Source organism: Pleuronectes platessa, chromosome 22, assembly GCF_947347685.1.
Source record: "Pleuronectes platessa chromosome 22, fPlePla1.1, whole genome shotgun sequence".
Classification (NCBI taxonomy): domain Eukaryota; kingdom Metazoa; phylum Chordata; class Actinopteri; order Pleuronectiformes; family Pleuronectidae; genus Pleuronectes; species Pleuronectes platessa.
The window spans coordinates 5,611,190-5,623,483 of record NC_070647.1 but is presented as its reverse complement, the minus strand read 5'-3'; the positions used below and the strand labels follow the sequence as shown (position 1 = coordinate 5,623,483).

The 12,294-nt window shown below is 44.8% G+C and overlaps 1 protein-coding gene across 1 annotated transcript; it reads left to right on the top strand.

Moving 5' to 3' along the window:
• Positions 1-827: 827 nt before the first annotated feature.
• e2f7 (E2F transcription factor 7) lies at positions 828-11,750 on the top strand. Its single transcript, XM_053415014.1, has 13 exons — positions 828-1,018; positions 1,552-1,656; positions 2,105-2,410; positions 2,902-3,061; positions 3,378-3,611; positions 4,342-4,497; positions 4,604-4,747; positions 4,880-5,053; positions 5,163-5,247; positions 7,067-7,403; positions 7,547-7,703; positions 8,784-9,181; positions 10,130-11,750. The coding sequence occupies exons 2-13, from the start codon at positions 1,561-1,563 to the stop codon at positions 10,283-10,285; spliced, it is 2,403 nt and encodes an 800-aa protein (XP_053270989.1). The 5' UTR covers positions 828-1,018; positions 1,552-1,560; the 3' UTR covers positions 10,286-11,750.
• The last annotated feature ends 544 nt before the right edge of the window (positions 11,751-12,294 follow it).

The window sequence follows — 12,294 nt, the reverse complement described above, 5'->3', positions numbered from 1 at the left end:
CCAATGATGTACAGTCTCCTGCACAGGTCTGTGTGTCTCTGTTTTTGGGGAATAGACAGTTTATTACTCAATCCTTTCAAAGTACTTGTAACAGGCTGATTTGCTGATTTACATTATTTGTGAGACGTAGGCTTAACAATAGCATAACAAGATGCAAAATATTCCTCCTTTTAATGCAGACAATAGGCTGAATATCCTGTAAAATGACATTAATACTTTATTATAATGAAATTACAATTTTTTTTCTCATAATAAAATTATTTTATTCACATATTACTTTCCCTCCGCATCGCCCGAAGTATTAAAGTTATTCCATATGCATCAGTAAAAACACATTACCAGTTATGTTTTTTTCAACTATCTTTGTCGAATTGTTTTTCAGATTACTACATATTTAAAGAAAAACGCCCAGTTTCTGAACTATAAAGCTGTCTCTGGTGGCTGTGTTACGGTATATTATGTTCAAATGTAGCATATCGTTTTATCAGTGCTCAATATTAATGAATCGCTTTAAAAAAGAAGTTCTTAAAACTGCTTTTCCCCGTTTCTGATCCTGCTCCGGAAAATACCCGCAGAGTGAGACCTCTGTCTCCTCATCAACTCTTTAAAATTTCCCCCCGGAATCCTGGACGGAGCGCGCCTGTTGCCCCGCCAACATCACCTAGGGGGAGTGGCGTCTTTACACGTCGATTGGAGGAAGCCGAGGCGCGCACCCGAGCACAAACACGCTGACTGGCTGGAGCCGTGGGACACCACCCACCGCCCGGGCGCTGATTGGCCGGAACGGGCCAGACTCCGGAGAGCGCCAGAAAACAATCTTGAGCGGGTGATGCTGTCTGCAGAGGACAGATCACAAGTGTCCCCTCCGCTGGACACAACCGTGCAAGACTGGACACACGGAGGACTACCCGCTTATTTCTTACAGGCCATGTCCGTGTGGAGGAACTGTGCGTGCTGACAAGTGGGTGACACGGAGCCATCACAGGAGACAACCATCCGATCAGCAGAGAGCACCGAGGTATGGTTCTTTCCCTCCAGCGGTTTCCTGTCTGCTGTTACATTGAGACGTGCTGATCAGCTGAGCTAGTCCCGTTAGCATCTAATTTAAGTATAAACCCACTGCCAGTGTGTCAGTGGGAACCAGTGTGGAGCCTGTTATGTCACAGCGGGGACGCTCCATCTTGGGCCACAGCTCGTTATTTACCTGCGCGTTAATGTCTGGCAGCGACCCCCTCACTAATGTGTCTGTCACATCTGCTCCAGTATAATGGGGGACGTTGTTTTAGCAATGAACCAAACTGCGAAGTAAAGAGACACGGGTTGTTAGCTCAGTTCCAGGTGCTAGCGTGCTAAGGGCTAGTTAGCTGATGTTCTTTGCGCCAAATCCAGCTGCCCACTCCTCTTCGTTTTCTGTCCAGACTGAAACTTCCTTAACCCCCCCCCCCCAAAAAAAACTCCCCCGCCACCGCCAAATGTATAAGTCCTATGACCCGTCTTTGCTTTACCTTTCTTACACATCCTCGCTGTTTTCCATTATTTGTGGATCCACAGGTTTCCCCAATGGCAGCAGAATGTCTCGCGCTGAGAGACCTCACCAGTCCGAGGAAAAGTTTCGCGGTGGTGACGGAGGAGGAGGGAGACCGGGCCGAACAAAAGGTAACCCCCCCCAAAAAAGGTGGTTTACAGCTGGATCCTCAGGTCTGTGAGGGGCCGGTTGCCAGGTTTCAGATCATGCTACTGAGGGGTGAGCTGCAGAGTCAGGCTGGAGAGAGGGAAACGACCAGAGGAGTGTGATGGCATCCCAAGTTACAGGGGTTATCTGATAAGGGCTAGGTTATGAGGGGGGATGGGGGGGACGTAACAAGGAGGTCAACATTCCTCATTTTATATACTGGCAACAGGCTGAACTTCTGATATCCCCCTTGTTAAATGAGATTACAACTTTATTCTACTAAAATTAAAACGTTTATCTTGTTTTATAATCATAATATTACACAGCTATACAATGCAGCTACACAGGAGGCTATCAGAGGACATTCAGGCCTAAATCACGGTTTAAATGACCCGAGTTTGTCTTTTAACCACACATCTGTCTGCGTCACAGGAAAACATCTGCACAGAGAGAAGGAGATGCTCTCCGCTGAAGTCCCCAGAGTCCACCGTCCCTCCCCTGCCGACCCACAGAAAAGGGGCCGCTGACCTGGCACACGTCACACCCATCAAGCACGCCGCCCTGGCCGAGCCCTGGTCCCCCACGGCCAACCTCAAGATGCTGATCAGCGCGGCGAGCCCGGACATCAGGGACCGAGAGATGAGGAAGGTGCTGTTCAGGCCCATCGAGAACGAGAAGGAGAAGCCGGCGAGTCCAGATACCGTGACGGAGGACACGGAGGTGGAAGACTCCTGTCAAGTACGTGAAATGTCTCCAGAGCAAATCAATAACCCCTTTAATATTGTCGGAATTCTTGATAGTTTACTGAGGAGAAAGCCAGCTAATCACAGTTATTGTTTTAATTAGAGAAATGCTTTCAAATAAAGCTAGAATTTCCATATTTGAAAGAGTAAACACTTTACCCTTAAGTACAAATACAATTTCATAGCCATGACCGATGAAGTAATTTGGTATACAAGCAGCAGATGGAGCGTAAATCACCCCAAGCTTTACAGTTGTTAGTTTAATCCGACATTTGAATATTTCCCCTGTGTTAATATCTTTCCATGGATTTTAAGAATTGATTCTGTGAGTCCCTGGAGGCTTGTTGCAGAAAATCTCATTTAAGATGTGTGTTATCTTACCGCAACAGGATAATGGGGATGCACAAAGCGTAACCAAAACCTCTTTACCCAATGTAAATGTATTTTAGGAAATCATCACCAATATTGATCTATATTTCTGTTCAGTTTGAAGCTGTGGACGAAGAGGACGAGGCCGAGAAGAAGCCGAGCAGGAAGCAGAAGAGTCTGGGTCTTCTGTGCCAAAAGTTCCTGGCCCTCTACCCCGATTATCCGCCACCTAACAGCCCCATCTGGATCTCACTGGACGAGGTGGCGACCAGTCTGGGTAAGAGCCAGCAGCATAACAAAAGAGTGTGTTGACAGGGGAGATGGGTCTACGTCCCGACTCATTCCTGTGCTGTTTGTGAACACTGACGAGAGCTTAATGATAATAAAAGCAGCTAATGTTCATATCATGGGCGTTATAAGGCTTTTATGTTATTGGATTTAGATGCGGTTGCTATGGTGATCCCTTTGATTCAAATGCACATCTCTATTTAAATCAAGAATGCGTCTTTCACTCATTTTAAATCGCAATACTTACTATTCAGTGAAGTTTTTGATGATAATTGAGCTAATAGTTCCCTTCTTGCACTTGTCAGGAGTGGAGAGGCGGCGTATTTACGACATTGTCAACGTGCTGGAGTCTCTGACGATCGTCGGCCGCATAGCCAAAAACAGCTACACCTGGTATGGGCGCCAGCAGCTGGAGGCCACGCTGGAGGAGCTGCAGCGGAGGGGCCGGCAGCAGGGCTACCACCTCCAGATGGAGCTGGCCGCAGAGCCCAGGGAGGCGGGGCCGGGACGGGAGGATGACGGAGGGGACGTTGGCAACGGTAATGGACAGACCTATACAACTTTAAGTGGTGACGGGATTTGATTGTATTATTTAGGCATTTATAATCTCAGGATTAATTAGTTATCAATTCACCCTGGCCCAGAATGTGATCACGTAACCATTAGCGTACCTGCTTTGATTGAGGCTGCTGTATTTCCTATGGAAACAATTAAAAAGCCTACCTCAGGATAATGGTGCACCTCCTGTGAGTATTGCATAGCTGCTGATATTCAAGGTGCAGTTTCACCTGAGCTCATTACAGCCTCCAACCTTTAGAAGAGGCTCTGACGAAAACCATTTCATAACAAAACAAAACAGCCAATATTTTTATCGTAAAAATTCTAATCAAGGCCATGATTTCAGGCCTAATCACATCACCAGTAGAGATTTGACGAGTTGGATAGTGAGGTTTCATGTTTATATTCCTGTATTTGTATTTACTACCACTACGTCTGCCACCTTCAAGATTTCGTCATGTCTCTATTTTGCTTATCGGTGTATATAATAAATTAATATAAAGATTCAGGCTCATGGGTAAGAATAAATAGATATTCGAATATGGTAGTCGACGGAGATCTTATTTGCAGTCAATTGTTCTATATGTTCGTTCTATTGCTGGAATGAGTTGGTTTAGCGTGGTGAATTAATGTTAATCTTATACCCGATGTACATATTTCTGTGTCTGATTTCCTGGTCTTACACACTTTATGCATCCATGTCGTTCGCAGCTGGTGGCAACAGGAAAGACAAGTCTCTGCGGATCATGAGCCAGAAGTTTGTCATGCTGTTCCTGGTGTCCAAAACGCAGACTGTCACTCTGGACGCAGCAGCAAAGATCCTGATTGAGGAGAGTCAAGACTCGTCGAGTCACAGCAAATACAAAAGTAAGAAATCCAACCAAACCTAACATGCTCTGTGGTTGGAAAGCTGAAATGTGGCCTAAGGACTCCTTCCGTCTGTTGTATTAACCAAACCTCCATGTATCTTTAGCCAAGGTGCGGCGACTGTACGACATCGCCAATGTCCTCACCAGCCTGGGCCTAATAAAGAAGGTGCATGTCCGCGAGGAGAGAGGCAGGAAACCAGCCTTCAAGTGGCTCGGCCAGGTTGAGTTCAACAACTCTGGAAGTGCCGGTAAGAATCAAAGTCACATTCTGATATCCATGTGAATAAATTGAATTCATTTAGGGACCCCTGAGCTTACATCACTGTCATCTTCCTGTTGGTCATTATTGCTGTCATGCTAACTCAGACCTTAACCTTCAGGAAGTACTTTCAACGTGGCAGCGGTCACTCCTGACGCCACACAGCCAATAGCAGGGCAGGACCTCAGAAGAGCCAAGATGGCACGCCACGCCTCCTTCAACATCACACCCAGGTCTGTGACTGTTCAGCGGCTGGTCAACTCTGCCCCCAGCAGCCCACGACCAGAGCTAACGGGTAAGAGACGCGGGATTTTACAATATAGTCAGAAATACAGAAAAGTCATTTCCAGTTGAGCATTTGTATTTTCCTGTTTAATAAGACAACTTGATTTCTCACCACTCAGGTCTGCCGAATCAGCCTGTGGATTATTCCAGGAAGACTGCAGGCCTCAACGCAGTGTGTCGACTGCAGTTTGGAAACAGCTCAGAGTGAGTCACACACACACACACCTTGACAGAATGCATTCATTAGCCCCTTACTCCAATTTATTTCTCAGCCCATACCGTCACCATTACATTAAATAAATAGATAAAAAACGTGAAGTCAAGTCTTAACTTATAAAAAACATGCGCACAAAATATCTTCACTGTTTAGACTCGGATGCCTGTACACGTACATACACACAGTCTCCATGACGTCAGAGGACATAACTTGCCAACCTAACCATAAACTTTACCTAACCGTAAAACACGTGTCAACTTAAAATGTATCAATTTACATAATGAACACGAGTTTTGTCCCCAGAATGTGACCGTGTAAACAGATTTAGATGCCCACAAAACACCCCCACCCACACCCACACACAGAGAGCACCATAATGGCCCTGGCCTTCTCTTGGTTTAGATTTATATCGTGCGCTTCAGATTTACTGCCGAAGAATTTACAGCACACAGTATTTCTAACCTTTGTCAGGAGAGGAACGGTGCAGGAGCTGTTTACAGAAACGGTTCATCTCAGAATGTATCCGCTGTCAGAGCGAGGCGCCGCAATTACTTTCAAATGGATAAACTCGGTTTCCATTTTCACATCAGGCATTAATAGCTATCGACTGTGTTTTAGTTACAAGGAGGTGCGAAGTAATCTCAGTCTCTCATACATAACACAACACACTCCATATGTTTGAATTGGCTGATGAGCTTAGCTTTGGGCTGCATGTAACAGGAGCTGGCTGCTGTGGATATGAATAGTTATGGTCTCATGAATGTATATGTTGGCTTCTTCAGACACAGTACTGCCCCAAGGCTGTGGCTGCTTAAGTGTTTTTTGGGGGGAGGGAAATAATAAGACAGGCAAGTGAGTGTTGAAACGGGATATTTAACACACAAGGCTGGGTAAAATCCACCAGGGGCAGTGGCAGCCCACAGGACAGTTAGAAATCTGCACATCAGCAAGAGAGATCAGAGGGGCTTCTGCATCCATCTCCACCATCAGGAACTCTGCAATGCTGCAGGGAAGTAGCCTGGGATTTTACTGGAGGAAGCAGGCACTAAAGCTACATCCATACAAAATACATTTTGTTTTAAAATGGCTGAAGACTAAAACGATCTCACCCAGGGGAGCATTTGAGTGCAATAGCAGAAGTTATCAATGCACATACCAACACACTTAAACATCACATGACCATTGACATACACTGGACATGTATGTGTCTGCCGGGGCCAGCAGAGTCTCCAAACATCATGTAACAGGCTTGAAACCCTCGGACCAGTGTGGATGCCGCTTGAGTGAATGTTACAGATTTGTCATGTTCAAGAGTCTCAGCGGCTACATTGTTGCAAACCTCCATTCACACACAACATGGAAGCACTGGATCCCACTGGTATCACTTATAAGGAGTTGTCTTGTGTTTTTGTGTGACAGAGCGGGGTTGTGACAACAAGTAAAATGGCAGTTGTGCAAAAAAGCAGAATAGCTGTAAAATAACCACAGAACACAAATAATCTACTTTGAGAAGTTTTCAGTCTCCTTTAAATCCATTCATTACATGTATTTTAGCACAGAAACGCCACAGTAAATACAAAGAAGACATATCTCTTGTTTCCTCAACTGTGGAAACCGTTGCTCTAACCCAGCTGCCATTTAGACATATGAGAAATGGGGACCTAAGCCTAAACCACCGCTGTATTTACTACACTTTGGGGATAAATGCATTCTGATTGGTTGGTGGAGCCTGCATTAGTCAATCAAGTCAAATAATATTCCCCCTAAAATCTTTAACAGGCTTTTTCTTTTGTTATTTCTCCTCAGTAACCGTCCCAGTTTGGCACTGCAGCCTCACACCCACAGCAGCCATCAACCTCCGTCCTCCACCCAGTCCACCCGGCTGACATCTTCCATCCCGCCCGAGTACCACTTCACGTCCACCTCCTCTCCCCACTGCCTGGCCTACCTGCCCAGCCTGTCGCAGCCGTCGGTGGTGATGCTGTATGGGCCGTTAGACAAGCCCCACCAGATGCCCGAAGGTCAGAGGTCACCCGGGTCGGAGTCTGAGGAAGGGCGGAAGAGGAGGAGGAAGGAACAAGAGCGGGAGGAGGATGCAGTGGTGAAAAAGAAGGGAATGTCTGGATTAGAGGAATGTGACAAGGTGAGGTGATACCTGATATGTTTTGGTTCTCTGGGCTTTTACTGGGCTCAGTGCAGTAATATGATTGCACGGCATTAATAAGTCCCGTTATGCAGAATAGGATTTTTTATTAAAAGTCTATGTGATGTAAAATTTCCTTCCAGCTGAGAGGTGAAGCTCAGAGGGAAGCAGAGGAGCGTTCCACCAGAACCTCTACGTGTCGCCCCACAGGCCAAGGCAGAGCATCTGATGAGGGACTATGTGACAGCAGCAGTGAGCCCGCCCAGCCGTCACACTACCTCTACGTGCCCAACAATGCAGGTATATACAGATTGATGAAAACTCAAACAAATCTATAAATCCAAAATAATCTTTTGGGAAGGGATGGAATCTGCCCTCCTTAAAATTAATCTTGACCAAGTAAGGAAAATTACAATTTCATTGCTAATGTGCTCTTTGTACAAAGATGATCATAGACTTGAGGGAGTGGTTGAAGTTCTTGTACTATAGAGATTGTATTTAAGCTGACACACTGTAAGAATATGTGGTAAACAGGTTTCTATGGTCATGGCAATGAGGATTATTATGATTGAAAGTGGCTGAAACTGCCAAAGTGGTAGAGGACTAATTTAAACAACTCTGTCACTAAATATACAACTAAAAAACATTAGTTTGATATCAGTTACAATGAATTATATATATTCTTTTATACTCACCAAATGTAACTGCCATTACACTTGACTGAGGATACCCTGAAGTTCAATGAGAAGAACGATTGTTGATCTTCAGCTGGGATTTTCTCTCTGTGTTTAACAATCTATCGTGAGATGATCAACAATCAGCAATCAAAGTCCAACAATCAGCAATTACCCTGAATAAAGTAACTACTCACTTAGATGCATTCAGATAAGAACAAAGGATCCACTTCACAGGAGACACACACTGAATCAAGACACCTGTGTGCTGAGGGAGCGCTTGATTTCCATCCCCCTGTCTCATTGTAGGTCATGTGACTTCCATCACATGACTTGATTTGATCGCCATGTCAGTTTAGTGATAAAACTAGAAGGACAGAGCACATACTTCCGCCAAAGACCGACAGCCCCAACCCCCCATGAAACCATATCAAAAGTCACTACTTCTAGAATTTTCATTTGGCTCGGCATCAAATTAAACAAACGTTAAGTATCAGTTCCCTAAACATGATTGTTTTCATCAAGATCCATGAATTATCTGTCTTATAATATAAACGAAAGTGAAATAAAATCCTGGATCCGCTCCTTAATCCAGATCCACAAATTGTTAAATTTAAAGGTTTCTTCTTTGAGTCTGCCTTACTCCTTCCATAAACAGATAACCTCCGTGCACTTTTGTTCACATCTTCTCCTCCTCTGTCTCCAGGTCTGAACAGCCTCAACTTCTTCCTCTCTGCGGGCCAGAACCCGGCCAGTCTAGCACTTCCTTCCGGCGGCGTTCCCACCCTGGCGCTGCCCTACGTCCTGGTGCCGTCCTCCGCCCTCTCCCACTACCCCCTGGTGGCCGGCGGGCTACAACAGCAAGGCTCGGACAGCCACCACAAGCTTAGCTTCAGTCTACCTGCAGTGATGTCACCTGCCCACTTTACAGTAGGGGCGGCACCTTACAGCCTGGCGGCGGCAGCCGCTCCAGACATTAGCTGGTCGCCGGTTCCATCGCCGTCCACTCCAGAACAAAGCAAGCTGTACGGGTCAGCACTCTGCGCTCCACCTTCACCACAGGGACCCAGACAGACGGTCAGCATCAGCACATCTGAACCACTGGTAAGAGTTTCAGTTTGTTGGTAGCCCCAAATGAATACAGCTGAAAATCATCACATCCTCATCGATCTGTGCTCTGAAAACATTAATTAAGACATAATTTCCTTTCACATTGATACATGAGCTTTCTGGTATAACACAGTGTGACTTGAGCATCTGTTCTGTAAAGGGTTTCCCCTCATTTACTCATTCACTCATTTTTGTGGGGCAGCGGCTCGAGCTGATTAATCTCAAGGTCCTTAAATAGGGTTTAATGTTCCCGTCCACACAGAGAACCCATCAAAGCTCTGCTGGCAATGGTTTCATTGATCAGAGCAGAGGCACTGGATGGGAAATGAATGCAGTATTATAAACAATAGGACGAATCAATGACCAGGCTCTGATTTGGAACAAGTGATACCTTCCTGAAAACAGCAGGAGAGGAGAAGGAGGGTCTGGTGCCAGTTACTGAGCAGAGCTCTCTCAGTGTTTTCTTATCAAATTAAACCGTAGAGATGAAATAATTCATCATTTCTTAAGTTGATTGTAGGAAAAGTGGTTTTGATGATTAAATATCATTAAATAAGGACAAAATGGTATAGCAGAGAGGTGGTGTTTATTATGTTTAGGTAAAAAAACTCACTTTTAAGGATGATATATATTATATATATATATATATATATATATATATATATATATATATATATATATATATATATATGTGTAAATGTTAGGATACTGCCCCCTAACAGCAACTTATTAAACAAAGGAAACTCGCTTCACTCTTTTACGCCTTCCAGTGTCAATCCATCGTGTTTATGTACTGACACAATACAATCGTACAGAGCTTTTTACAGAGAGCTCTTGAAGGCACAAAAAATAAATATATCAATAGCAAACATTTCATTACTGTAATGATCTATAATAGGATTTTCTCTAAACTTGCCTCTCTCTCTCTCTCTCCTTCCTCAGACTCCACATACTCCAAAGGAGTTCCCAGCGTCTGCTACCAAGGCCTTCTTCCAGACGCCGGGCACCCTGGGAAGTGTAGTCAGCGCTGTTCCAGTTGCACGAAGAAGAGGCTCAGCACAGAGGCGGCTGGACATCGGCCACCCAGCGACCACTTAAAGATCTTTAGGTGGCTCAGATACTATTGTAACATCCAGGTCCTGGTTCCTACAACGGGGAAAAAATGGTTTCAAGCCATTGGTGCTGTTTTTATCAAGAATTCAGGTTTTCCTTTTGAGGTTTTTAGCAAATGCTGTTTGATGAGACCTAAAAGAGCACAACATTTTTTAACAACTACAGTTTTACCAAACTCTTCCACTATTGGTCGATAAACAGTTCAAACGTGCCCTGTGGTTCTGGTTCTGTTGTGGGAAACTTGACTTCAGAGAACAGGTGAAGCAGTATTGCCAATGTAGCAGTGCCCTCCTGTGGTGGGAGTCAGCCACTGCTGCATTTTGTATTTTTTGACACTTCTCCCTCTCGGATGTGATCCAATCTAAACGATCCCCCATCACTTGTGTATTAAAGCCCAATTGCTATTTATAATTTAGCTAATATATGTCGATTACAGGAACTGTAATGGAACGACAACTCTTTTTGTAGCACTAAATCTTTGGATGAATGTACGTGTTGTTCTCGAAGCGATTGTCGTTTAGTTGCCCCCCCCCTTCGCGTGCTGCTGCATTATCATGGTGGGACAGGAAGTGGGACCGCAGCAGACACTCCTATCTTGGTTCAGCTCGGACATTACTGTGAGGAGAGAATCACTAAAGCCTTAAATGTTTACAGCCAGAAAACTGTCAGAGGACAGTTCTTCCGAGTCTCGATGCACAGAGAATGCTTTGATCGGGGAAGTGAAATGTTACTGGAGCTGAGGATTTACAACCATAGTGCTTTATGGTTCAACACCAAACCCCTCTAGCTGTGTTACTAAAGGACTGTGACATGGGACGATGCTCTCAGGTACTTGAATACTTGTTTCACTAGAAGTAGATTCTTGAGAGATATCCGAGTACTGTAAAGACCTTTTATTTTAATCCATTATTTATCCGGGGAAAGTAGACAGAGCTTTGGCTGTCTTTTTTTTATTTTCCCTCTCATATAATCGATCACATTTAAGAAGATGTCCAGCATGATCACAATCTGCTGTTTGCTGGTGCCGTCGGGGTTTAAGTGCCTTGCTTAAAGGCACCTCACCGAGAGACGGTTTTGCAGGGATTTGTGTCGACAATCCTCTGGTGACAGACCCGCCAGCTCGCCTCTGGAACAGCCCAGCCAAAAAAAAACACAAACAAATAATGGTGCTTTTGGAGAGCTGAGTCACGTTAAAGGGTGCACACAGAATCCACTGGGACCGGTGGACGTGTCGTCATCAATGTACAGTTACATGTCCATAATTATTTCAGTGTCATGTAATAATTCCACAATGCCGAATGATAACTGCTGCTTGATTGTTTTGAGAATAACGAGAATTGCACTGCTTGTTGAGTAGAGTCTGGCTGTCTTCACTGCAGCGCCGCTCTGGAGTTTTAACTGCTTCTCCTCTGTTTCTCATTTTCCACAAATTAAAAAGATACGATGCCAACTGTTTTTTTGACGCGTGCTCTTTATTTCGACCACTGGTGGCTGTATTTTTAAAGGCTTTGACTGGTTTCCATTGAGATTTATACTTTGAGGGAAAGAAAACAAACATGCAGGACGGGGGGGATCCATATGTCGACACGTTTTTAGATGGCTGCGGTTTACAGACGCAGAGCGGGCCCCAGCAGATGGAAGCGAGTCATGCTAATGTGGCCGGGTGACATTCTTCATCTGTAACAGTTCATATCGCGGCAAACTGCTCCGTGCACTGTCGCATTAAACACACATTAGATTAGACTGATGATCGGGGGAGTGAAGCTTTATAATAGAGATTTGTCACAAATAATGAGTCACCACTCGCATGTCACAGCCGAGGGGAACGGTTCAAATACAAATTACACAAGCAGTAAACTCCTGTGATCCGAGGTCGGGCTCTTATTTAAAGTGAATGAAAACTCCATCAGTGATTTGACACAGTCATCAAGTGGGCTCTCTGGGTCAGGTCAGGCTAATTGAGTCACTTTAAAAAACACACGCGCCATCTGTCA

Bases quoted from the DNA above. Each gene is read 5' to 3' on its own strand.
- e2f7 (XM_053415014.1), top strand. From the start codon at position 1,561: ATGGCAGCAGAATGTCTCGCGCTGAGAGACCTCACCAGTCCGAGGAAA. The intron at 1,657-2,104 runs GTAACCCCCCCC...TCTGCGTCACAG, and splicing joins GAGACCGGGCCGAACAAAAG to GAAAACATCTGCACAGAGAG. The intron at 4,748-4,879 runs GTAAGAATCAAA...CTTAACCTTCAG, and splicing joins CAACAACTCTGGAAGTGCCG to GAAGTACTTTCAACGTGGCA.